Source organism: Lissotriton vulgaris, chromosome 5 (assembly GCF_964263255.1).
Source record: "Lissotriton vulgaris chromosome 5, aLisVul1.2, whole genome shotgun sequence".
In the NCBI taxonomy this organism is placed as follows: Eukaryota; Metazoa; Chordata; class Amphibia; order Caudata; family Salamandridae; genus Lissotriton; species Lissotriton vulgaris.
The window spans coordinates 1094771603-1094793534 of NC_141693.1; the positions used below are offsets into that span (position 1 = coordinate 1094771603).

Genomic DNA, 21932 nt, shown 5'->3' on the forward strand with positions numbered 1-21932 from the left:
GTTGTGGGGACCCTTCGGATTCACACTGCAGGCGACATTGTGGAGATCAGGAGAGGTGAGGCAATGCTGCATTCGAGGTGGGGATCGCTCGGGAGACTTCACTGGACAGGTGATCCACTCAGACTCGGGCTGTGGGCGTCAGCTGCAGAGTGGGCAGGACTTGCAGTTCCAGATGGCACAGGAGTCCTTGGAGTTGATTTCTTCTGGATAGGCCAGCTGTCCAAAGGAGATTGGAGTCTTTTTCGAAGGCAGTAGTCTTCCCAGAGTTTCCAGGTCACTGGCTGAAAGACAGGTCACCTTTTTTGCTGCAGGCTCTTCAAAGCTGGAGACAGGCCGGTAGGGCTGGTGCCAAGGCAGGCGTCGTCTTCAGGCTTCTCTGCAGGGTCGGCTTCAGGGATGCCTTCTTAGGTCGTCGCAGATCGGAGGATCAACGTTCAAGGGTACTCCTAAAAATTGAATTATTGGGTGTTACAGGTAGTAGGGCTACTTACCTTTAGGGTGACTACACCCTTTGTATGTGCATCCACTGACCTGACTGGCTAAAATCCTTCAATCCAACATGGAGAATGTTCTAGGGAGGGGTTCACTTCAGCTAAGGACACCTTAGGGATGGTTCTGGCTGAGAGGGGACACCTCTCAGACTACTAATTTTCACGCCAACCTTGCCACCGAAAGTGGGACTTGTACCGGAGAGTAGGCACTAGCTGGAGAGGCCGGGACTAGCATATCAAAGGGCAGGAAGCCTTTGAGGCTCGTCACTCTAATTGCTGTTACTGCTTGGGGGGGCGTGAGATGCACCTCCACCCAAAGCAGGCTTGGTTTCTGACCCACGAGAGCACAAGGGCTCTCACCTCAGGGGGTAAAAAAACAGGTCTGTTAGTGGCAGGCTGGTGCAGACCAGTCAGCTGCACTCTGGGGAGTTGGTAGTTTTCCAGGGAGCATCTCTAAGATGCCATATGAGTGCATTTTACAATAAATCCAACACTGGCATCAGTGTGGGCTTATTGTGCGGAGAAGTTTGACACCAAACATCTTAGCATTCAGTAATGCCATCCTGGAGATGGAGCTGTGGAATTCGTAATGACAAACTCCCAGCCCATGTACTCCATATGGCTTCACTGCACTTACAATGTCTGTAGTGGCAGCAGATGAGAGTCCTTCCTGGATAGTCTTTAGGTGAAAATTTCAAAACTTAACTTAAACAACTCAGTTTGTTGAAAGCTGAAGATAAGCTGACAGAAATCCAGAAGAATATAATATAGATTAAAAAGTGTCCAGTATACACACAATGTGCTATTCAAAATATAAGCTCTGGTAGCCTCTAGGGGGGAGTAGGCGAGTTCAGCACTTCCACCTCACTGGCTGAAATTCAGGTGGTTTCAAACTAGGTCGAAGTGCTACTACACAAACCATCGAACCGAACCTCAGGGAAGAGGTCTGACGTTCCCACTTTAAACTTTAATATTCGAAGAATCGATCAGAAAATTCGGAGATGAGCTCCCCAGTCATAGGTCTAACAGAGGTTATCTCTGTTGATATACCACCTTGCACGCTGGTGGAGGTAACAGCAGCTTTGGCCAAAGTTTTGCAGAACAAGGCCCCAGGCTTGGACCGGGTTCCAGGAGACTTGTTTAGATCTGAACCGACCATCTGGACCCCGTATCTGCAGTCCCTCTTTGACGCAGTCCTGTGTGGCATGAATCACCCCCCAACTTGGGCAGGGGCGGAGATCATCCCCATTTTTAAAAAGGGGTCTCCCCTGGAACCGGGCAATTATAGCCCATTAGCCTTATAGACGTAACCCAAAAGATCTTCGCCCGTGCTCTATTGGGAAGACTCCAGACCTGGATGGATGACCACAACATTATAACTCCGCTACAGGCAGGTTTTAGGACCAAAATCTCAACAACTGATCAGCTGTTCAGACTTCAGCTGATCTTTTGGAAAAACACTATATTGGAAGGCGGCTCCTTCTACCTTAGGTTCGTGGACCTCAAATCCGCAGCTATGGACCTTATTGCTTGAGATGGGAGTACCAATTTACCTCTGCCAACAGCTCAAACGACTCCACGATGGCTCTTTTGCCAGGGTAAGATCTGGAAAAGGTGGTAAACTCACAGCGCCTTTTTCCGGTTGAGAAGAAGGTGAGACAAGGCTGTGTACTTGCACCCACACTCTTCTCCCTCTTTCCCAATTGTTTAACCGAGGATTTGTTAGCTGTAAGGGACATAGATTTCTCAAAACTCGCTAATCGCAAAATCCCCGCGCTGATGTTTGCGGATGACAAGCTGCTCCTCTCTAAAACACCTATCGGGATGCAGCGTGTCCTTGCAGCATTTAGCTTGTTTTGCAAGAAAAGAAATCTGGAGGTTAATATAAAAAAAACAAAATACATGGTCTTCCACGCTGACTCTACTAATTGTCCCCCCCCCCCCCCAACTTGGACTCTAAGCCCCTAGAGAGGGTCCCGGAATTCGACTGCCTGGGGCTCACTATGAATGACAAAATGGAATGGGGGCCGCAGATTACTAAGGTAAATCTGAAACTTACCCAAGCTGGTGGGGGCATCCTAAAAGTCCATAGACGCTGCGCTGTAAAAGTCATTGGTCCTCCGGTGGAAATGTATAATGTCCAAGCAAGGGGGGCCACTGTGCGGAACTCTGGGGTCACTGCCCTAGTAAATCCTTGACAGTGACGGAACACAAATTTCTAAGGCAACATTCTGGCCTCCCCCAAAGCACCCCATTAACAACATTAAGGCTTGACTTGGGTAATACCCCCATAGCCGATCTGATCGCTCTCCGCCCACTACAGTACTGGCGACAGCTTTGGAGCACGCCAGAACTGGAAAACTTTTAAGAGGAGTTAAAATCAGTCATGTTAATTAGGGGGGCAGGGAGATCCCTTGGCTGACTTTCATCCGGTATTCACTTCGTAACATAGGGCGAAACGATTTATGGACGGAACCCAAACAGGCCTGCTTAGTTACCTCCAAACAATCCCTAACTCTGGCCTGGACTGGATATAGAATGAAGCGTCTAATCCAGTCTATAGGCTCCTCCTGTCTACTGCTAGATTTCTGGAAGTTAAACAGTGCTATAGCTTGGAGCCCGCCTTGACATCATTCAGCCCATAGCAGCCAAGAAACTGTTCCTCCAATTCAGGCACGGGACGCTTCCACTCTATGTCTTTACAAACAGGTGGGTGGAGGGAAAAAAGTTGCTATGCCCCGGTTGCAAAACTGTAGAAGAAACAGAGATCCATGTGATCTTTTTTTGCCCTGCATATAGGATGGCCAGGGCCAAATGGATCCTCCCACTTTGTAGGAATCTGGGTATTAGAAGCCATATTGTGGCCTACAGGATATTTAAATATGACACCTGCCCAGTTTTTTCTGTAACAATCGCCAAGTTTTTATTTGCAATGTGGTGTAAACGTAGGCATACTGTTAGGCTGAATGGAGAACTTTGACGCTCCTTAAACATGACAGGATCATTTATTCGGATTTACAATGCCCTTAGCAGCCTCCGATCCTTTCTAAATTTCTTAGTGTAATCAATTTATTCTTTAATATAGGCTATTTTCAATGAATTTGACAATTAAATTGATGCTAATGATGCCCGAAAGCGTAATACCAATGTATGTACAAAGGCTCCATGCTCTACTCTTGCCCGGGTGTTTGTTGCTGCTCCATTTGTTTGAGAGCGAGGATAGTACTTGATAACTGAAATATCACTATTCCCTAGTCTTTTTATAATGTTCTTTTAATTTCTCTAACTTTGCAATTTCTTAATTGTTTTTTTATGATGAAGCAGATGTATTAATATTATATTGTATTAAGTACTTTTATGGCTGTAACCTGCCGAAATAAAGTGGTACTGACTGACTGGCTACTACACAAACACTTAAAATGACTATAGGCCTCAATATAACAGTGTTTACTGTTATTTAAAGTTACTGGGGATCCCAGTCTGACATCAGGGCATACGTTTTCTGGATTGTAGTCAGAGTTTGATGTACATAACTGGAGGATACTGGGTGATGTGATGGAGGCTTCTCCAAAGTAAAAAGGTATAATATTACTGGGTGAGCAGAGTTCGGTGGTGGAAGGGAAGCTGGTATTTTGTTAGTCCTTTACTCCATGCCTGATTGGTTTAAACAAATAAACGTATTTAATGAGTTCATCTTTTCAGTTTAGCCTATTTACTAATCCTCAGCACACAAAGAGAAAGACTGGCAATGAATATTTTCTTCACATTGAAACATACAGAGGCCCTAAACAACCCACTAACTGTGCATGGGATGACTCAAAAGAGCTCTGGTTCAGCCCTGAAGGTCTCTGATGACAGACAAAACACATACACAAACTCAAATAGCAATTAGAAATACCCACTTTCAGGGAAAATCTAAAGCTTTCCATAGTTCCCCGACCTCCTAATCCATGCAGACTAAAAACTAAGCCTGGGCGTAGTTCGCGTAGCCGCACTCCGCGAGCTACGCGAAGATGCACTTGCACTCCGCAAACTACGCATAGCTCCGCGAGCATGCGTAGTAGCTTGCTTGACCCGTTCGCGAGCCATTTTTCGTCTTCGGGAGCGCCGTGGAACTCTGGAACCTGCTCGATACCACATCTCCAGACGTCGCCTTCGTCACGGAAACATGGATGAACGCCTCCTCAGCGCCTGACATCGCCGTCGCCATCCCGGACGGATACAAGATCACCCGGAGAGACCGCGTCAACGAGACAGGAGGAGGCATCGCCATCGTCCACAAGAACACCATCCGCATCACGACCAATCAGACGACACCCTCACAGCCGCTTAACGTCTTCACTTCCAGATACACACCGACCCCAAGACCACACTCAGAGGCACCCTCATCTACAGACCCCCAGGACCTCGCACACAATTCAGCGAAGACATCGCAGACTTCATCAGCCCGCATGCCCTCGCCTCCGCTGACTACATCCTCCTAGGGGACCTCAACTTCCACCTGGAGAACAACAACGACAACACCACCACCACCCTGCTGGACAACCTCGCCAACCTCGGACTCATGCAACTGGTGAACACCCCCACCCACTATGCCGGACACACGCTTGACCCAGTCTTCTCCTCCAGCAAGTACATCTCCTTCAGCCACTCCACCGGACTCCACTGGACAGACCACAGCTGCGTCCACTTCAGCTTCAGAAAGACCATGACTCACCACCACCCGCAACAGGTTCCCTGCAGGAACTGGAACAAGATCACCACCGACCAGCTCACCACTTCACTGAGCCAGAACCCTCCCGCCAGCTCAACGGACCCCAACCAAGCAGCCAACAACCTCACACAGTGGATCACCAATTGCGCTCGCCCAACCAGCCTCGACCACTCGCAGTCCGGCTTCCGCGCCAACTACAGCACCGAGACCGCCCTCATCGCAGCCACTGACGACATCCGAGCCCTGCTCGACAACTGTGAAACAGCGGCCCTCATCCTCCTGGACCTCTCCGCAGCATTCGATACGGTCTGCCACCGCACCCTAGTGCAGCGCCTCAGCAACATCGGAATCCAAGAGAAGGCACTGGAGTGGATCATCTCATTCCTCACCGGAAGAACCCAGAGAGTCCGCCTCCCCCGTACAGATCCAAGGCCACCGAAGTCATATGCGGCGTACCACAAGGATCATCACTCAGCCCCACCCTCTTCAACGTCTACATGAGCCCCCTCGCAGCCATCGTACGCCAACACAACCTCAACATCATCTCCTACGCCGACGACACCCAGCTGATCCTCTCCCTCATCAACGACCCAGGAACCACCAGAACCAACCTACACGAAGGGATGAAAGACGTAGTCGAGTGGATGAGGAACAGCCGCCTGAAACTGAACTCAGACAAGACGGAAGTCCTCATCCTTGGATCATCACCCTCCGCCTGGGACGACTCCTGGTGGCCCCCTACCCTGGGCAGCGCACCCAAACCAACGAACCATGCACGCAACCTGGGCTTCATCCTGGACTCCTCCCTCTCGATGACCAGACAAGTCAACGCCGTCTCATCATCATGCTTCAACATCCTACGCATGCTCCGAAAGATCTTCCGATGGCTCGCCACCGAAACCAGGAAGACGGTCACACAGGCACTCGTCACCAGCCAACTGGACTACGGAAACACCCTCTATACCGGAACCACAGCCAAACTCCAGAAAAGACTAACACATCCAGAGCGCCTCCGCACGACTCATCTTGGACATCCCCCGATACAGCCACATCTCTGGACACCTGAGAGACCTTCACTGGCTCCCCGTCAGCAAGAGAATCATGTTCCAACTCCTCACCCACGCACACAAGGCCCTCCACGACCTGGGCCCCAGGTACCTCAACAACCACCTGACCTTCTACACTCCCACCCGCCAGCTACGATCGAACAGCCACGCCCTCGCCGCCGTGCCACGCATCTGAAGATCCACCATGGGAGGAAGATCCTTCTCCTACCTGGCAGCCAAGACTTGGAACTCCCTCCCCATCCACCTCCGCCTGACCCAAGACCACCTCTGCTTCAGGAAGCAACTCAAGACATGGCTGTTCGAGCAGTAGTGGACCCCCCTCCCCCAAGTGCCTTGAGACCCTCTGGGTGAGTAGCGCGCTATACAAATATCCTGATTGATTGATTGATTGATTGCCTGCATGCTCGGGATGTGTAGCGCGCGAAGTTACCCATGAGGTTTGTCCCGCCCGCTTGCGTCCCCTTATTTCTGGTCACTACTAACGTGTTCGCGAGTTATTCTGTGCCAGATTGCAGTTTCTGCGTGTTCGGCAACTCGATCTTCCCGACAAGCATCCTCGCGCACGCGAAAATGCTATTGAGCTCGCGAGAACTACGCTACGCAGCAGTTCGCGGAGTATTCGACAAGCATAGCTGGCGGTTGGAGTGTAGAAGGAGAGCCGTCTGTTGAGGTAGGCTGGGCCAGTCTTGTGGAGTGCCTTGTGTGCGGATGAGGAGTTTGAAGGATATCCTCTTGTTGACGGGGAGCCAGTGCAGATTTCTCAGGTGGGCCGTGATGTGGCCATGTCGTGGTACATCGAGGATCAGTCGTGCTGAGGCGTTTTGGATGCGTTGTAGTCGATTGATGAGCTTGGTCGGGGCTCCTGCGTATAGGGCGTTTCCGTAGTAGAGTCTGCTACTGATGAGGGCCTTGGTGACTGTCTTTCTTGTATCTGTTGGGATCCATCTATAGATCTTGCGGAGGGTGTTGAAGCAGGAGGAGGAGACGGCGTTGACTTGCTTGGTCATTGAAAGCGTTGAGTCGAGGATGATTCCCAGGTTACGTGTGTGGTCAGTGGGGGTCGTGGCTGCCCCCGGTGCCGTTGGCCACCAGGAGTCGTCCCAGGCTGACAGGTTGGAGCCGAGGATAAGGACCTCAGTCTTGTCAGAGTTCAGCTTCAGACGGCTGATCTTCATCCAGTCGGCGACGGCCTTCATTCCTTCAAGGAGGTAGGCTTTGGCGGTGATGGGGTCTTTGGTGAGGGAGAGGATCAGTTGAGTGTCGTTGGCGTAGGAGATTATGTTGAGGTCATGCTGTCGGGTGACGTGTGCGAGCGGGCCAAGTAAATGTTGAACAGTGTCGGGCGGAGGGAGGATCCTTGGGGTACGCCGCAGATTATCTCGGAGGCTTCGGAACGGGGGGAGGCGGACGCTCTGGGTTCTGCCGGAGAGAAAGGAGGTGGTCCATTCCAGTGCCTTGTCTCGGATCCCTGCGGCGTGGAGGCATGCGAGTAATGTGCGGTGGCAGACGGTGTCGAAGGCAGAGGTCTAGAAGGATGAGTGCTGCAGTCTACCCGTTGTCTAGCAGAGTCCTGATGTCGTCGGTGGGGGTGATGAGGGCGGTCTCTGTGCTGTGGTTGCTGCGGAACCCTGACTGGGAAGGGTCTCATGTTGACAGTGGGAAAACCTCTTCCACAGGCCACAGAGGTCGAAATTACTGGTGAAATTGCCTTGCGGGAGCAGAAAGACCCAGGGAATGTGCTGGGCCTCCGCTCTCCTTGAAACATTCTAAAGCTGAATCTGCATTCTTCCCAAAAAGGCAAAACCCGTTAAAGGTGCCTTACGTCCCCAGAGAAACCTGCGAACCCAATGCAGGCATGGGGTCAGAGAGCCACACTGGTACGCCTGGCATGTCCTAGACAATCAGTTGTGTCCAGTCTTGAAGGTATCCCGAATCTCGACGCATCATGGTTGCCCTGAATAGCCCGTGTGCCTCATACGTCGTTTGGAACATCTAGTAAAATTTGGGCAATCATATCCAAAAGCCGTTGGGAATAATGGCCAATTAGACATTCGGCGTTGAACGATCTCCGAGCAAGGCTCGTGGAGGAGAAAACTATCTTGCCAAAAGTCTCTATTATTTTGGACTCGCGGTTAAGAGGATTGGTCAGGAAACCATTTGGTTGACCCTGCTGGTGGAAACATCGTCCACCAGACTTTCTGGAGAGGGATGATGTGTTAGGAAGGCTGGGTTGCAAGGTACAAGCCAGTGATGATGGGCAACTTGGTCTACTAACAGTTGGCCCCAAACTGGGCACAGCATAGGTGCCTAGAAGGGTGTCAGAAAGTGCCTTGCTAAATGGAAACAGAGGCTCAGTTGGAGCCTGCCCAAGCTGTAGCACCTCCGTTAACACGTTAATTTTTACTTCCATGGTTGGTAATTATAAATCCAGCACCTCAGCTGCCCTTCGCATTACTACAGCAAAAGAGGCACTTTCCTCTGTAGAAGGACCTTGGTGAGACATTATGTCTGTATATTTGGAAGTGTCAAGAGCACTGGTGGTATGACGCTCTTCATACCAATTGTGTTCATCATATTAGGGACAATAGTCCCTTTCATCATAGTTATCACTTTCAGAATCTGTGCTAAAAATATTTTATAGAGACTGTGTCCAACCATGTGGTAAAGTCAAGGTATCAAAATCAAAGGGGGTTACGCCAAGCAGTTGTGCACCCGCCGTCACAGAGTACAACTTCGGTCAAGGTAGTGGTGGGTTCAATTTAGAGTTGGATAGCACCATATGCTGTATATCCTCATCCAGCATAGACTGTTGGCATTGGTATTGATGCAAAAGGGATGGTGCAGTGAGCTAAAAAACGGTGTTGGATCTAGCCCTGATCTCTTGACTGGGTGAGAGTATTCTGTTTAATTCAGAGACTCTGTCCCTCACCACCCCTTGTTGTAAATATTTTTGTCCACCCTAAGCGTGGAAGGGTATACTCAGATGTGAGTCCCTTGCTCATTGCACCATCAGGATTCAAGCAAGCCGGGCCGAAGAGGCTGAAATGCCAGAAACCGGTCCCCGGTAGCTTGTTTCCTTCCCAGTGTAAGAATTGGCTTTTGTAGTTTGGTTTGCCCTGTTCCCATCATGCACTGGGACAGGAACAGACTAATTTGCATACAGCCAGGTTCTGAAACTGGGATGGTGCAGTGAGCTAAAAAACGGTGTTGGATCTAGCCCTGATCTCTTGACTGGGTGAGAGTATTCTGTTTAATTCAGAGACTCTGTCCCTCACCACCCCTTGTTGTAAATATTTTTGTCCACCCTAAGCGTGGAAGGGTATACTCAGATGTGAGTCCCTTGCTCATTGCACCATCAGGATTCAAGCAAGCCGGGCCGAAGAGGCTGAAATGCCAGAAACCGGTCCCCGGTAGCTTGTTTCCTTCCCAGTGTAAGAATTGGCTTTTGTAGTTTGGTTTGCCCTGTTCCCATCATGCACTGGGACAGGAACAGACTAATTTGCATACAGCCAGGTTCTGAAACTGGGATGGTGCAGTGAGCTATAAAACGGTGTTGGATCTAGCCCTGATCTCTTGACTGGGTGAGAGTATTCTGTTTAATTCAGAGACTCTGTCCCTCACCACCCCTTGTTGTAAATATTTTTGTCCACCCTAAGCGTGGAAGGGTATACTCAGATGTGAGTCCCTTGCTCATTGCACCATCAGGATTCAAGCAAGCCGGGCCGAAGAGGCTGAAATGCCAGAAACCGGTCCCCGGTAGCTTGTTTCCTTCCCAGTGTAAGAATTGGCTTTTGTAGTTTGGTTTGCCCTGTTCCCATCATGCACTGGGACAGGAACAGACTAATTTGCATACAGCCAGGTTCTGAAACTGGGATGGTGCAGTGAGCTAAAAAACGGTGTTGGATCTAGCCCTGATCTCTTGACTGGGTGAGAGTATTCTGTTTAATTCAGAGACTCTGTCCCTCACCACCCCTTGTTGTAAATACTTCGCATTACTACAGCAAAAGAGGCACTTTCCTCTGTAGAAGGACCTTGGTGAGACATTATGTCTGTATATTTGGAAGTGTCAAGAGCACTGGTGGTATGACGCTCTTCATACCAATTGTGTTCATCATATTAGGGACAATAGTCCCTTTCATCATAGTTATCACTTTCAGAATCTGTGCTAAAAATATTTTATAGAGACTGTGTCCAACCATGTGGTAAAGTCAAGGTATCAAAATCAAAGGGGGTTACGCCAAGCAGTTGTGCACCCGCCGTCACAGAGTACAACTTCGGTCAAGGTAGTGGTGGGTTCAATTTAGAGTTGGATAGCACCATATGCTGTATATCCTCATCCAGCATAGACTGTTGGCATTGGTATTGATGCAAAAGGGGCCAGTGCATGTGGTGCTGGAGGAGTCAAAACAGGCACAAGGTTTCGATGCCAAACCAAAGGGGCACAGATGGAAAGGAAACTCAGGATGCATCTGGACCAGAGCCGGAATTCACTCTGATGGCGATCAGGGGCGAGAACGGGAGGCCCACTGACACCCTTTCACCCTCTACGGAGTTCGATAAAGGCAGGAAGGGTTCATTTCCTGCTTGGATTTCATTTGTGTTATTGTTCTTTGACTTACTTAAAACTTTGACCACAACGAAGATCTGTTGCGGGAATGGCTTCGGGAATAGGACCTTCTTTTTTAGCTTGACCTGTCACAGAGCAGAGACTTCTTGTGCTTGGCAACTAAAGTTTAGCTTCACATTCCTGCATGGCCTTCGAGTTAATCTACACACAGGCACCACAGGTCTCAGAGTTGTGGTCTGACCCTAGGCATCACAGGCAGACTTTCTGAGAGTCTGGCAGAGACATTTGTTTGCGACAATCATGTATGGGTCGAACCATGTGGTTTTAGGGTGGGTGACGTTTTCCTTGCACACTGGATAAAGTCTGACAAAAACTCTGGTTAAAATCAGGATGAAACTCCAGATCCATTCCTGAAAGAGTGGAAAGAAAGGAACTGATATCAGCATGTATAGGTGGCGGGTATATGCGGCTCCGCTCATCACTTCCAGTGCAGAATGAAGTCAGTGCCAAGCTGCATAACGCTACCCAGCAGCGCGCAGGAGAACTGCTCAAAAAGTTTCCAGATACAGTCCGACGCCTAAGGATTATTCACTAGGTGAGGAATCTGCAGTTAGAAGTATCAATCAGAAGGGGTTTCATTTCTGGACTAGCTAGTCTTTATTCTTTAAAAAAAACATGTTACTGATGTTACCTATGACAATGCAGCTTTTGGGCCTTGAGTGAACCATGTATTAGAAAAACAGAAGACAAAGCTATAGAAAGCCACTTCAGTGTAATCAGTAGATATTGTCGACCCAAAAACTAGACTCACATGAGCTCTTCGCATTCCTTCTATCTCGGTTGCATTTTTCACTGCTTTTGCAATGCAGATGGGAGTATATGCTGTTATATATCGATGCATCTGTTGCAAAAAGATAAAAACATTACACAAATGAAAAAGACGGTAAAAAAAATCTCGAATCCCCTAAAAAAATGAAGCATAAGTATTTGAAAGTCAGATACTGAAAACAGACACATATTATCAATGGAAAGGTTCATTTTACATTTATTCAACTGAGTTTTAAATTCTGGGCTGACTCACAGTCTTTATAAAAAAAATTAGCTTTTTAAGAATAGTATCTAGGTTCAGTACTCAACAAATACAGACTATGATACCTCTCTCTTAGCATATACATATCTTTATTTGATTCCAATAAATGAACTATTATATAGTCTACTGGACAAACTATAAACAATCATTCTTTTGCCTCATTAGGTTCCATTGGAATTTTTTTAATTGTATATATATATATATATATATATATATATATATATATATATATATATATATATATATATATATATATATATATATATATATACACATATACATATATACACACACATATATATAACAATAATTTACAACAATAATTAATATACCCAGGAAAACCAAAACTAGATGAACAAACAAAATGAAGACTCAAACCTTACCAATACAAATCTGAAATATCAGAGTCAAATGTAATTAAATACAAATGATCCTTTAACAAAAAGAACTTCAATGTATAGGCAGGTCTATTAAGTAAAGGAGGCACTTTGATCTAAAACATTGATACATCAGACTACAACAACTATATACTTTACACAAGGGGTGTGGCTAACTGCTGAAGATAACTGACGGACTTCTCTAATCCTTCTATTGCCGAACTCTAGAATCAGCCTTCATCCACCAATATCTAAAGCCTAATGGAGAACCTGATGGGTTAACCCAGCTGAGCATTAACCCCTGCACTCTCTGGGGCCCTCGTCGCCTGATCCTAATGTCCGCTGGCTGAGGCAGGTAAATCGCAGCTTACAAGTACTGTGCACCCGGCAGTAAGGGTACCATTTTTGGAAAGGCCAAGCAGTGTCGTCCTGGCTCCCCTACCCCAACCTCCCTCCCAACACATCCATGAAGGAACTGGCTGGCTGCTGCAAGGCAGTAGGGTCCTGTTCTTTGGGCGCTGGCTGACTACTGGATCTGCTGTTGGTGGGGAAGCCCCCCTCGACAAATCAGCCCAGTGCTGCAAGGCATGACGCCAACTGCGTTGATGCCGCAGACGACACCAGAGGTGTGGAGATCCCTCCCCCCCCAATTGAACATAAGTCTACACGACCTGCAGGAAAGCGACTCACCGAACAGAGTGGATTTGTTGGACTGGACAGCTGTATGCACACTGGCCGGCCACCGAGGGGAAGTTGCAGTGCAGTGTGAAGAGGCTGGGGCCATTTCGGAGCTTCCTGTTGTGAGTACCCTGCTGCTGATGGGGTATGGTTGTGGCTGTTCACAAATTGACAACTCTCTTCAGTGGATGGTGCACTCTCCGCTGCTGGCAGCTACTTACCCTGAGGCCCTTGTGCCCCTTGGGTGCTGCTGTGGTCTTGCATGCCTCGTCTGGAGGTGGCCCCGAGGCTTAGGCCTGAATTAAGCTACAGCAGCCTAATGTATACCACATATAATCACTACTGAGCCAGCACCTCTTATTACATAGGCAGAGAAACTTACCTGCCTGGGCAGGTAAAGTCTAGTGATATCCCCAGCCTACACTGTACCTATGGATTTTAAACAATGAGGACGTTTGTCTGTAATCACTGCAGCTCTCACTTGAGTGACAGTATCCTGCCTCACTGCAGGCGGATATCACACATGCCACATATTTAGGTAAGACACAGACAGACCACACCCATATAGAACTTACCAAGACTTGGGGCCTGGGTTCCTGCTCCCATCTCGACTTGGCACATGCAATGCAGTTATTGGAGGCCATTGTCTTTAAAGACACTTTAGCTACAACGATTAATACATATTTTGCAGACAACGCCAACACTGCATCATCCCAACTGGTAGAATGGGAAACATTTAAAGTAGTAATACATGGGGTGTCCCCCACTCAAATTACTCTCATATTTCAGTATACTAATTCACCACTAATCTGTTATGGGTTCTGGAGCAGCGTGCTACTCGCCCAAAATGTGCTTCAACACCTTATCAGGGGTAGTAAGCGCTATATAAAAGCAAACCTTTTTTCCCTTTTCTATCCCTCCACTATCCTTCTCAATTCAAATAACTACCTAACATATCCACCGCTCAAAGTACTTTCATATTTCACTATACTTATTCACCACTATTCCTTTATGGGTTCCGGAGTAGCATACAACAGGGCTTCACACTATAAGGAGTTGGTGCTTTATTCTTGAATACCTAAGCAGGATCTCTCGTAATTCTCGCTTCAAATTTATACAATTTTCAATTCTATATAGAGCATACATCACACAGAGGAAAATTAACTCAATATTCCCGGCTTCATCCCCCAGCTTACGTCGTTGTGACGCACAAGTTACTACTTGTGTAACAATATATCTGTAAGAGACATTAGTTAGTGATAGATTCCTTACCTTAGAATATCCCCAGGCGTCAGACTAAATCCGGAAATTTTTGCGTAGCAGTACCCTTGCGCGTCGGTAGGCGTCGTCTGCGGCTCTGGGTCAGTCGTCGGCGCCGTGATGACGTAGTCGGAGTACTTAGACGCTGCCTCCGCGTGCTGACGTCAGTTCTCAGACACAGCTTTTCCGCTCCAGAAACGCAGAGCCATGCTTAAAAAACCAACACTGGTGCCATTGAAACTAGGGCCCTGAAAGGGGATGACCTTAACCCTAGATATCGGTTCGCAGAATGGGTGGGTCGGTAGGGAATCTATCACTAACTAATGTCTCTTACAGATATATCGTTACACAAGTAGTAACTTGTGCATCTGAAAGAGACACGTTAGTGATAGATTCCTTACCTTAGAATAGATACCCCAGCAATAGCAACCCCGGTGGTGAGTCTGTGAATCAATAATCACACCAGAAAGTCCTGGAGGACGGAACGGCCAAAGAAGCCATCCCTCCGGACTTGGCTATCCAGGCAGTAGTGTCTTGTGAACGTGTGCAGCGAGGCCCACGAAGCTGCCTGATATATGTCCTGCAAGCGGACTCCTTAGCCCAGGGCAGAAGTAGTCGCCGTGGCCCGAGTGGAATGGGCCCTCAGCCCAACAGGAGGTTCCTTTTTAGCCAAAGAGTAGCACGCTTGGATGCACAACACGATCCACCAAGAGATGGTCCATTTGTGCACCGCCCGTCCTTTCTTATTGCCCACGTAACCAACAAAGAGTTGGTCATCCACCCGGAACTGGCGTGTGCGATTTAAATAGAATGAAAGCGCACGTTTTGGGTCCAGACGGTGGAGCTGCTCTTCCTCCTTTGAGGGATGCGGAGGCGGAAAGAAGGTGGGCAAGGTGATAGTCTGCCCGATGCGGAAAGAACTAGTTATTTACCTGTACACTATGGTTCTCCAGTATTATCTTTCATAGATTCACATGCTTGTATCTTCCCCATCGTCATGGTGGGAGTCTCACGGTAAATAATAACCATAGCAGTAAAAGAAAAACTGCCTGAAACCATAGAGTAGTGAAACCAGAGGGTAACCTCTCCTCCTCATTTTGTGGCCCAAACTACAGCCAATCAGCAGTCAGCCCCAGCCTACACCATTCCCAGCAGAGCCACCATACCTCAGATTTCCTACCGCCCAAGGGTGAGCTATGCAGGAAACCAGAAATAAAAGGTGGTCTACCTAATGGAAACGGGGAGGCTGGCGGGCGCATGTGAATCTATGAAAGATAATACTGGAGAACCATAGTGTACAGGTAAGTAACTAGTTCTTTCTGCAATATTCAATCTTTCATAGATTCACATGCTTGTATCAGATTAGATAGCAGTCCTTGTAGTTAGAGCGTTTCTAGGCTAGACCCCCTTTCCTTTCCCAGGGCTGTGTGCCATAAATTGCTTCTATTAAAAAACAACGTATTACAAATCCAAAGGAATAAACAATCAAACTTTGCCATTATAATTATTAGGGTAAAGAGAAAAACATATCATATAGAAAAAATTTGTAGAATACAATTCATAAACATGTACTTTATTTAAAAAGATGTCGCAGAACTGCCTGTCCCACTGCTGCGTCTGCTTTCCATTCCGTGTCCAGACAGTAATGCTTAGTGAATGTATGAGCAGTCGACCAGGTTGCTGCTCTACATATGTCTGGAAGGGATACTCCTGCTAGCAATGCTGAAGACGTCGCCATTTTCCGTGTATCATGGGCACGGACTTTCATGTCGAGAGGCCTTCCTGCTTTCTCATGACAAAAGGCAATAGCAGATGCAATCCATCTGGAAATGGAGGAACGTGACAGGGCCAGACCTTTTCTGGGCCCAGAGTAAGCGACAAACAGTTAGTTTGATTTGCGAAAATCTTTTGTCTTCTCAATGTAGAATTTTAGGCATCTGCCAATATCCAAAGTATGCAGAGCTTTTTCAGCCGCTGTGGAAGGAATTTTAAAATATGTAGGCAGGATTACAGGTTCATTTAGATGAAAAAAAGAAGGTATTTTAGGCACAAATTTTGGGTTAGTTCTTAGCATCACTCTATCTGACCTGAACTGTATAAAGGGGTCCAAAATAGAAAAGGCTTGGATCTCGCTCACTCTTCTGGCTGATGTGAGCGCCAGCAGTAATGCTACCTTCCATGACAAGAATTGTAGTTCCGATTTGTGGATGGGCTCGAACGGAGCTTTTATAAGTTGTGACAAGACTGTGTTAAGCTGCCATGAAGGTGGAGGACGCTTAACAGGAGGAAACTTTCTGAACAGCCCTTTTAAGAACTCTTTGATTAGTCTGTTAGACCACAAAGATGGACATCCTGGAGATCTTTTGTATCTGGAAATTGCTGCTAGATGGACCTTAACCCTTTCGATGCTGATGACGAGCTCAGCTCGTCATCACCAAAAGGTGTCGTGTGCTGATGACGAGCTGAGCTCGTCATGGTGCCACTAAAATGGCATTTTCCAGCAAAGGGGGGGAAAACGCCCAGCAGCCATGTGGTTAATAGATGAGTGCGCAAGTCCTGCACTGCGTTAGCAACGCACCAATTACAAAATCGCTACCATTTTGCAGTATATGTTTTGTTGGTAGACATCGCTGTGGCACTCTGCAATATTTCACGGCATTCCGGAGGAATAACTACTGACTGGAATTCGTGCTCAAAAGGTTCCAAGCCGACAATTTTAGAGAGGTCAATTGTGGATGAAGAACTTGGCCCCCGTTCATGGAAATCAGATCCTTGGTTATTGGGAGCTGTATCTTTGGTTCCACCGACATTTGTAGAAGCTCCGTATACCAAAACTGCCTTGGCCAGGCTGGGGCTATTAGAATTATCTGGCAAGGTTCTGCTCTCATTTTCCTCAGTAATCTGGAAATTAGGGGAAAAGAAGGGAAGGCATAGGCGAATAACCCTGTCCATCGGAGGTGAAGAGCATTCCCTCTCGAACCTTGCTGAGGGAACCTGCTGGCGTAATGTCTGCCCTTTTTGTTGCTTTGAGTTGCAAACAGATCCAGGCTCGGTCTGCCTCACGTGCTGGAAATCCGATCTAGCAGGACTTGGCATAGTTCCCACTCGTAACAAATGTCTGATGACCTGCTTAACAGATCCGCCCTTGCGTTGTCTATTCCTGGAACGTGTTCCACTTGCAGCGTTATGTTCTGACGCAATAGCCAGTTCCAGATTCTCTGTGCTTGAATCGATAGAGATTTCGATCTCGTGCCACCCTGCTTGCGCAGATAAAACATTGTTGTTGTGCTGTCTGTTCTCACTAAGACCGATGAACCCTGTATTCTGGGAAGGAAAGCCTGAAGGCCCAGAAAGACAGCTTTCAATTCTAAGAGATGGATGTGAAGTTTTGCCTCTTGAGGAGACCAAAGGCTCTGAATCTCTAGGTCTTGCAGGTGTGCTCCCCAACCTCTCAATGAAGCATCTGATGTCATCAGGTAACTCGGTGACTGAGGTTCGAATAACAGCCTCTTCGTAAGGTTGCTCCTGATACTCCTCCATGACATTGCTCGTTTGATCTGACAGGTTAGGATCAGCTTGTCGCTGAATGATCCCAGGGCTTGGACCCATTGCTTGTCCAAGGCATCTTGCAGCGGTCTCATCTGCAAATGGCAGTTTGGGATCAATGGAATACAGGAGGACATCATCCCCAGAATTGACTTGAATATTCTGATGGAAGTGAACTTTTTTTATGTCAGAGTTGCAATCAGATTCAAGATTTTTGTTACTAGATCTTCTGACGGGAATGCTTTTAGTTCCTGTGTTTTCAGGATTGCTCCTAGAAATTGTAGAGAGCGAGTCGGATGAAAAAACGATTTCTCTCTGTTTATCCGAAGACCTAAACTTTGGAAGAGATCTATGCACATCCTCAGAGATCTCTGTGTTGTTTGGAACGATGGTCCCTTTATTAACCAGTCGTCCAAATAGGGAAAAATTTGGAGACCTTGCTGTCTTAATTGTGCCGCTATTGGAGCCATGCATTTTGTAAATACTCTGGGGGTAGACTTCAGGCCGAAAGGCAAAACTTTGAACTGGTAATGGCGCCCCGCCACCATGAATCGCAGATACTTCTTGTGTATCGGAATGTGGAAGTATGCATCCAACAGGTCTAGAGAGACCATGTAGTCTCCCTTGCGAAGCAACAGAAGAATTTCCTGCAAGGACAGCATACGGAAAGAAATTTTCTTAATGTAATTGTTCAGATCTCTGAGATCCAGCACCGGTCTCCATTTTGATGATTGTTTTTTCCTTATAAGGAAGAAGTGCGAATAAAAACATTTTTCCCGCTGGTCTGATGGAACCTCTTCTATCGCCCCTTTCAGTAGAAGAGATAACATCTCTGTTTTGAGAGCTGACAGATGTTGATGAACTCTGAACAGAGGTGGACGGTTTGGAGGTCTTTGAGAGAATTCCAGGGTATGACCCTGTGCAACGATGTCTAATACCCATCTGTCCGATGTTATCAACTGCCAATGCGGGAGAAACTGAGAGAGGTAGTGGAACTGGTCGGTCTGAAGTGGTATTGGAGGCGCCTGAAGAACATCACTGTCTGCGACCAGAGTCTTGCTTCCCTCTGGCGGCGGACCTTCTTCTTCCCTGTTGATGGAAAGTGTTTGGAGCCCGATATTGCTGGTTGGAGGAGTACTGACGGTATCCCTGCTGGTTGTAAGGTTGATACCGATTTGATTGGAAAGAGGATCGTTGTTGTTGAAAAAGTCCCCTGGAGCCTCGGCCACGAAAGGACTGAAAACGGTTCTGCTGTAGTGAACCCAAGGATTTTGCAGTGTCCGTATCTGCTTTTATTCCCTGCAACGCCTCGTCAATGTGTTTTTCAAAGAGGCTTTCGCCATCAAAAGGCATGTCCAAGATTTTAGATTGAACCTCTGGACGGAAGGATGTGGCTTTGAGCCATCCTTGCCTCCGTAGAGCTACCGCCCCAGCCATCTGACGGAAAGCTACGGAAGCTATATCCATTGCCACATCTATGGATTCTGATGCTGCCCTGGCTCCATCCTGTAAAATGGTAGTTGCCTCCTCTTTTTTGTCCTCCGGAAGGTGCGACAGAATTGGTGCGATGTCCGACCACATCTGCCTATTAAACCGGCTCAGAAGCGCCATAGCATTAGTTGGGTTGATTGAAGCTGCTGCCATGACTGCGCAATGTTTACCTATGCCATCCATCTTTTTGCCCTCTTTATCAGGAGGTGCCACGCATGTTGCCATTGGGTTCTTGGAGCGCTTCTGCGCTGCTTGGGTCACCACCGAATCCTGTCGAGGATGGCCAATGAGGCATGCTGGAGCCGTCTCTATAGCGCGATACTTTTTATCCAGCCTGGGTATAGAAGCTGGAACTGAGGCTGGATTCTTCATCAGCTTGAGACCTTCAGCCCAGACATGATCAATAATCGGTATAGCTCTCACGGATTTCCTGGATGACTCCTTGAAGTCATAGAGGAAACATTCACTAGCCTTGGCTGGCATTTCAAGCTGAAATCTCTTAGCTGCCTTTTCCATTAAATCATGAAAACTGGCTATGTCTTCTGGCAGAGAGCTTGATTGGGGCAATGGAGACACCGGAGACGGTGGAACTATATATTGGTCCCATTCATCCCCAACCACTTCATCTTGGGTGATTTCTCCTTCCTCTTCTTGATCATCCTGATCAGCATCATGTAGATCATCACGAATCGTGATAACCTTTTGTACCTCCTTCCGAGGAGGTGGAGGAGGAGTAGGAGGGTGAATCAGGGGTGTTTCTTTGCTGGTTGTGAAACATTCCCAGCGGCCGCGGAAGAGACGGGCGCATTATCCTCCGGAAATCGACGGTAATAACTGTCAATCATGCTTCTCAGATCTGATATAAGAGAGACAGGCACTGACATAGCCTCTTCCCTCGCGGGCGTATCTACTTCCTCTTCGTCGTCATAATGGTAAGCCTGATGAAATGACTCGTATCTCATCTGGCCCTTGACCGGCCGATCTCTAAAAGAGAAATGCTCCTGTTCCTCTTGTTGGCCTTCCTCATCATTATCCTGATGCTTAATATGGAGCTGCGACGGACTGTACGCAACACCATAGGATCCTTCCTCCTCAGATTCCTGGCAATCCAGAATAGTAGAGGGCAGCAGAGGTGAAATCTTTGGCGTAGAAAACTCTCCTCTTTTGCTTGTCAACGGTCCCGTCGACGGAGTCATCCTCTTAATAGAAATATAAGTAGAAGTAATCCTTGTAGGCGATACCATCGTCGACGATTTTTTCATCGTCTACGGGGTCGTCGACGGGGCCGTCATCGACGGAGCCGTCGACGGAACAATCGTCGGCATCGTCGACGGTACGCTCGTCGACGAGGATCTTGCCGTCGACGAAGGTCTGGAACTCACCGTCGACGGAGTCGTCGTCGAGATTGTCGTCGTCGTCGACGAAGTGGTCGTCGTCGAGGCCGTCGACGGTCTCGTCGGCGATCTGACTGGAATTTCCACAGTTTTCGTCAACGGAAGCGACAACGGAGCCTTCTTTCCTGAGGAAGGCATGAGAGGAGTTGGAGGGAGAGAAGTAGAGGATTCACCATCCTTAGATTTTCTTGCTTTAGGTTTCTTCCCATCTCCCTTTTCCTCAGAGGACCCTCTCTTCTGTTTTTTAGAGGTGTGTCCTTTGGCTTCCCCGTCAGACTCCGAGTCTGGAGCTTTCCTTTTCTGAAGCCATAATAAAAGGCGCTGCTCTATCCTTTAGAGTTTTGGCAGAGAAGGTCCGACAATACTTGCAGTCCTTAGGAATATGCTTAGGGTACAAGACAGTACAAGCACTCCTTGTGAGGGTCCTCAGAAAATAGCCTGGCCTTTCCACAGGACCTGCAAGCTCTGAAAAGGTTCTTCTTGGAGCTTTCAGCCATTCTGAGATTATAAATACTGATAAGAACAAACACAATACCTGACTCTCAAGAGTGAAGGTCAAAAGTTCAGTGAAGAGAGAAAAAACTGAGCAGAGCTCAGGGAGACTCCTTCTCACACGAAGGCGGTTGGAAATCTGAGTTATGGTGGCTCTGCTGGGAATGGTGTAGGCTGGGGATGGCTGCTGATTGGCTGTAGTTTGGGCCACATAATGAGGAGGAGAGGTTACCCTCTGGTTTCACTACTCTATGGTTTCAGGCAGTTTTTCTCTACTGCTATGGTTATTATTTACAGGGAGACTCCCACCATGACGACGGAGAAGATACAAGCATGTGAATCTATGAAAGATTGAATACTGGAGAAGGCTGTGACTACCTTGGGCAGGAAAGAGGATTTTGTCCGCAACACAACCTTGTCCGGATGGATAGAAAGGAAAGGAGGTTTAGAGGATAGAGCCTGGAGCTCACTCACTCTCCTGGCAGAGGTGATGGCAACCAGGAAAGCAGTCTTCAGAGTAAGAAGGCGGATAGGACAGTTGTGAAGTGGCTCAAAGGGAGCGCACATCAGGAAAGTAAGAACCAGGTTCAAGTCCCACTGAGGCATCACGAAGGGAAGAGGTGGAAACGTGTGTGTGATGCCTTTCAGGAATCGATTTACAATAGGGGACTTGAACAAAGATGGTTGATCAGGCAGTCTTAGGAAGGCTGAAAGGGCAGAAAGAGCCCTTGATAGTGCCCAGAGCAGAGCCCTGCTGGGCAAGAG

At 47.8% G+C, this 21932-nt stretch overlaps 1 protein-coding gene across 1 annotated transcript in view; it reads right to left on the reverse strand.

The window, feature by feature from the left end:
• Nucleotides 1-21932, reverse strand: part of XPNPEP1 (X-prolyl aminopeptidase 1) — a 534678-nt gene that overhangs the window by 193956 nt on the left and 318790 nt on the right. The window contains exon 11 of the mRNA XM_086922757.1: nt 11651-11740. Within this exon, the coding sequence (XP_086778883.1) occupies nt 11651-11740 (90 nt within the window). The remainder of the gene's footprint in view (nt 1-11650; nt 11741-21932) is intronic.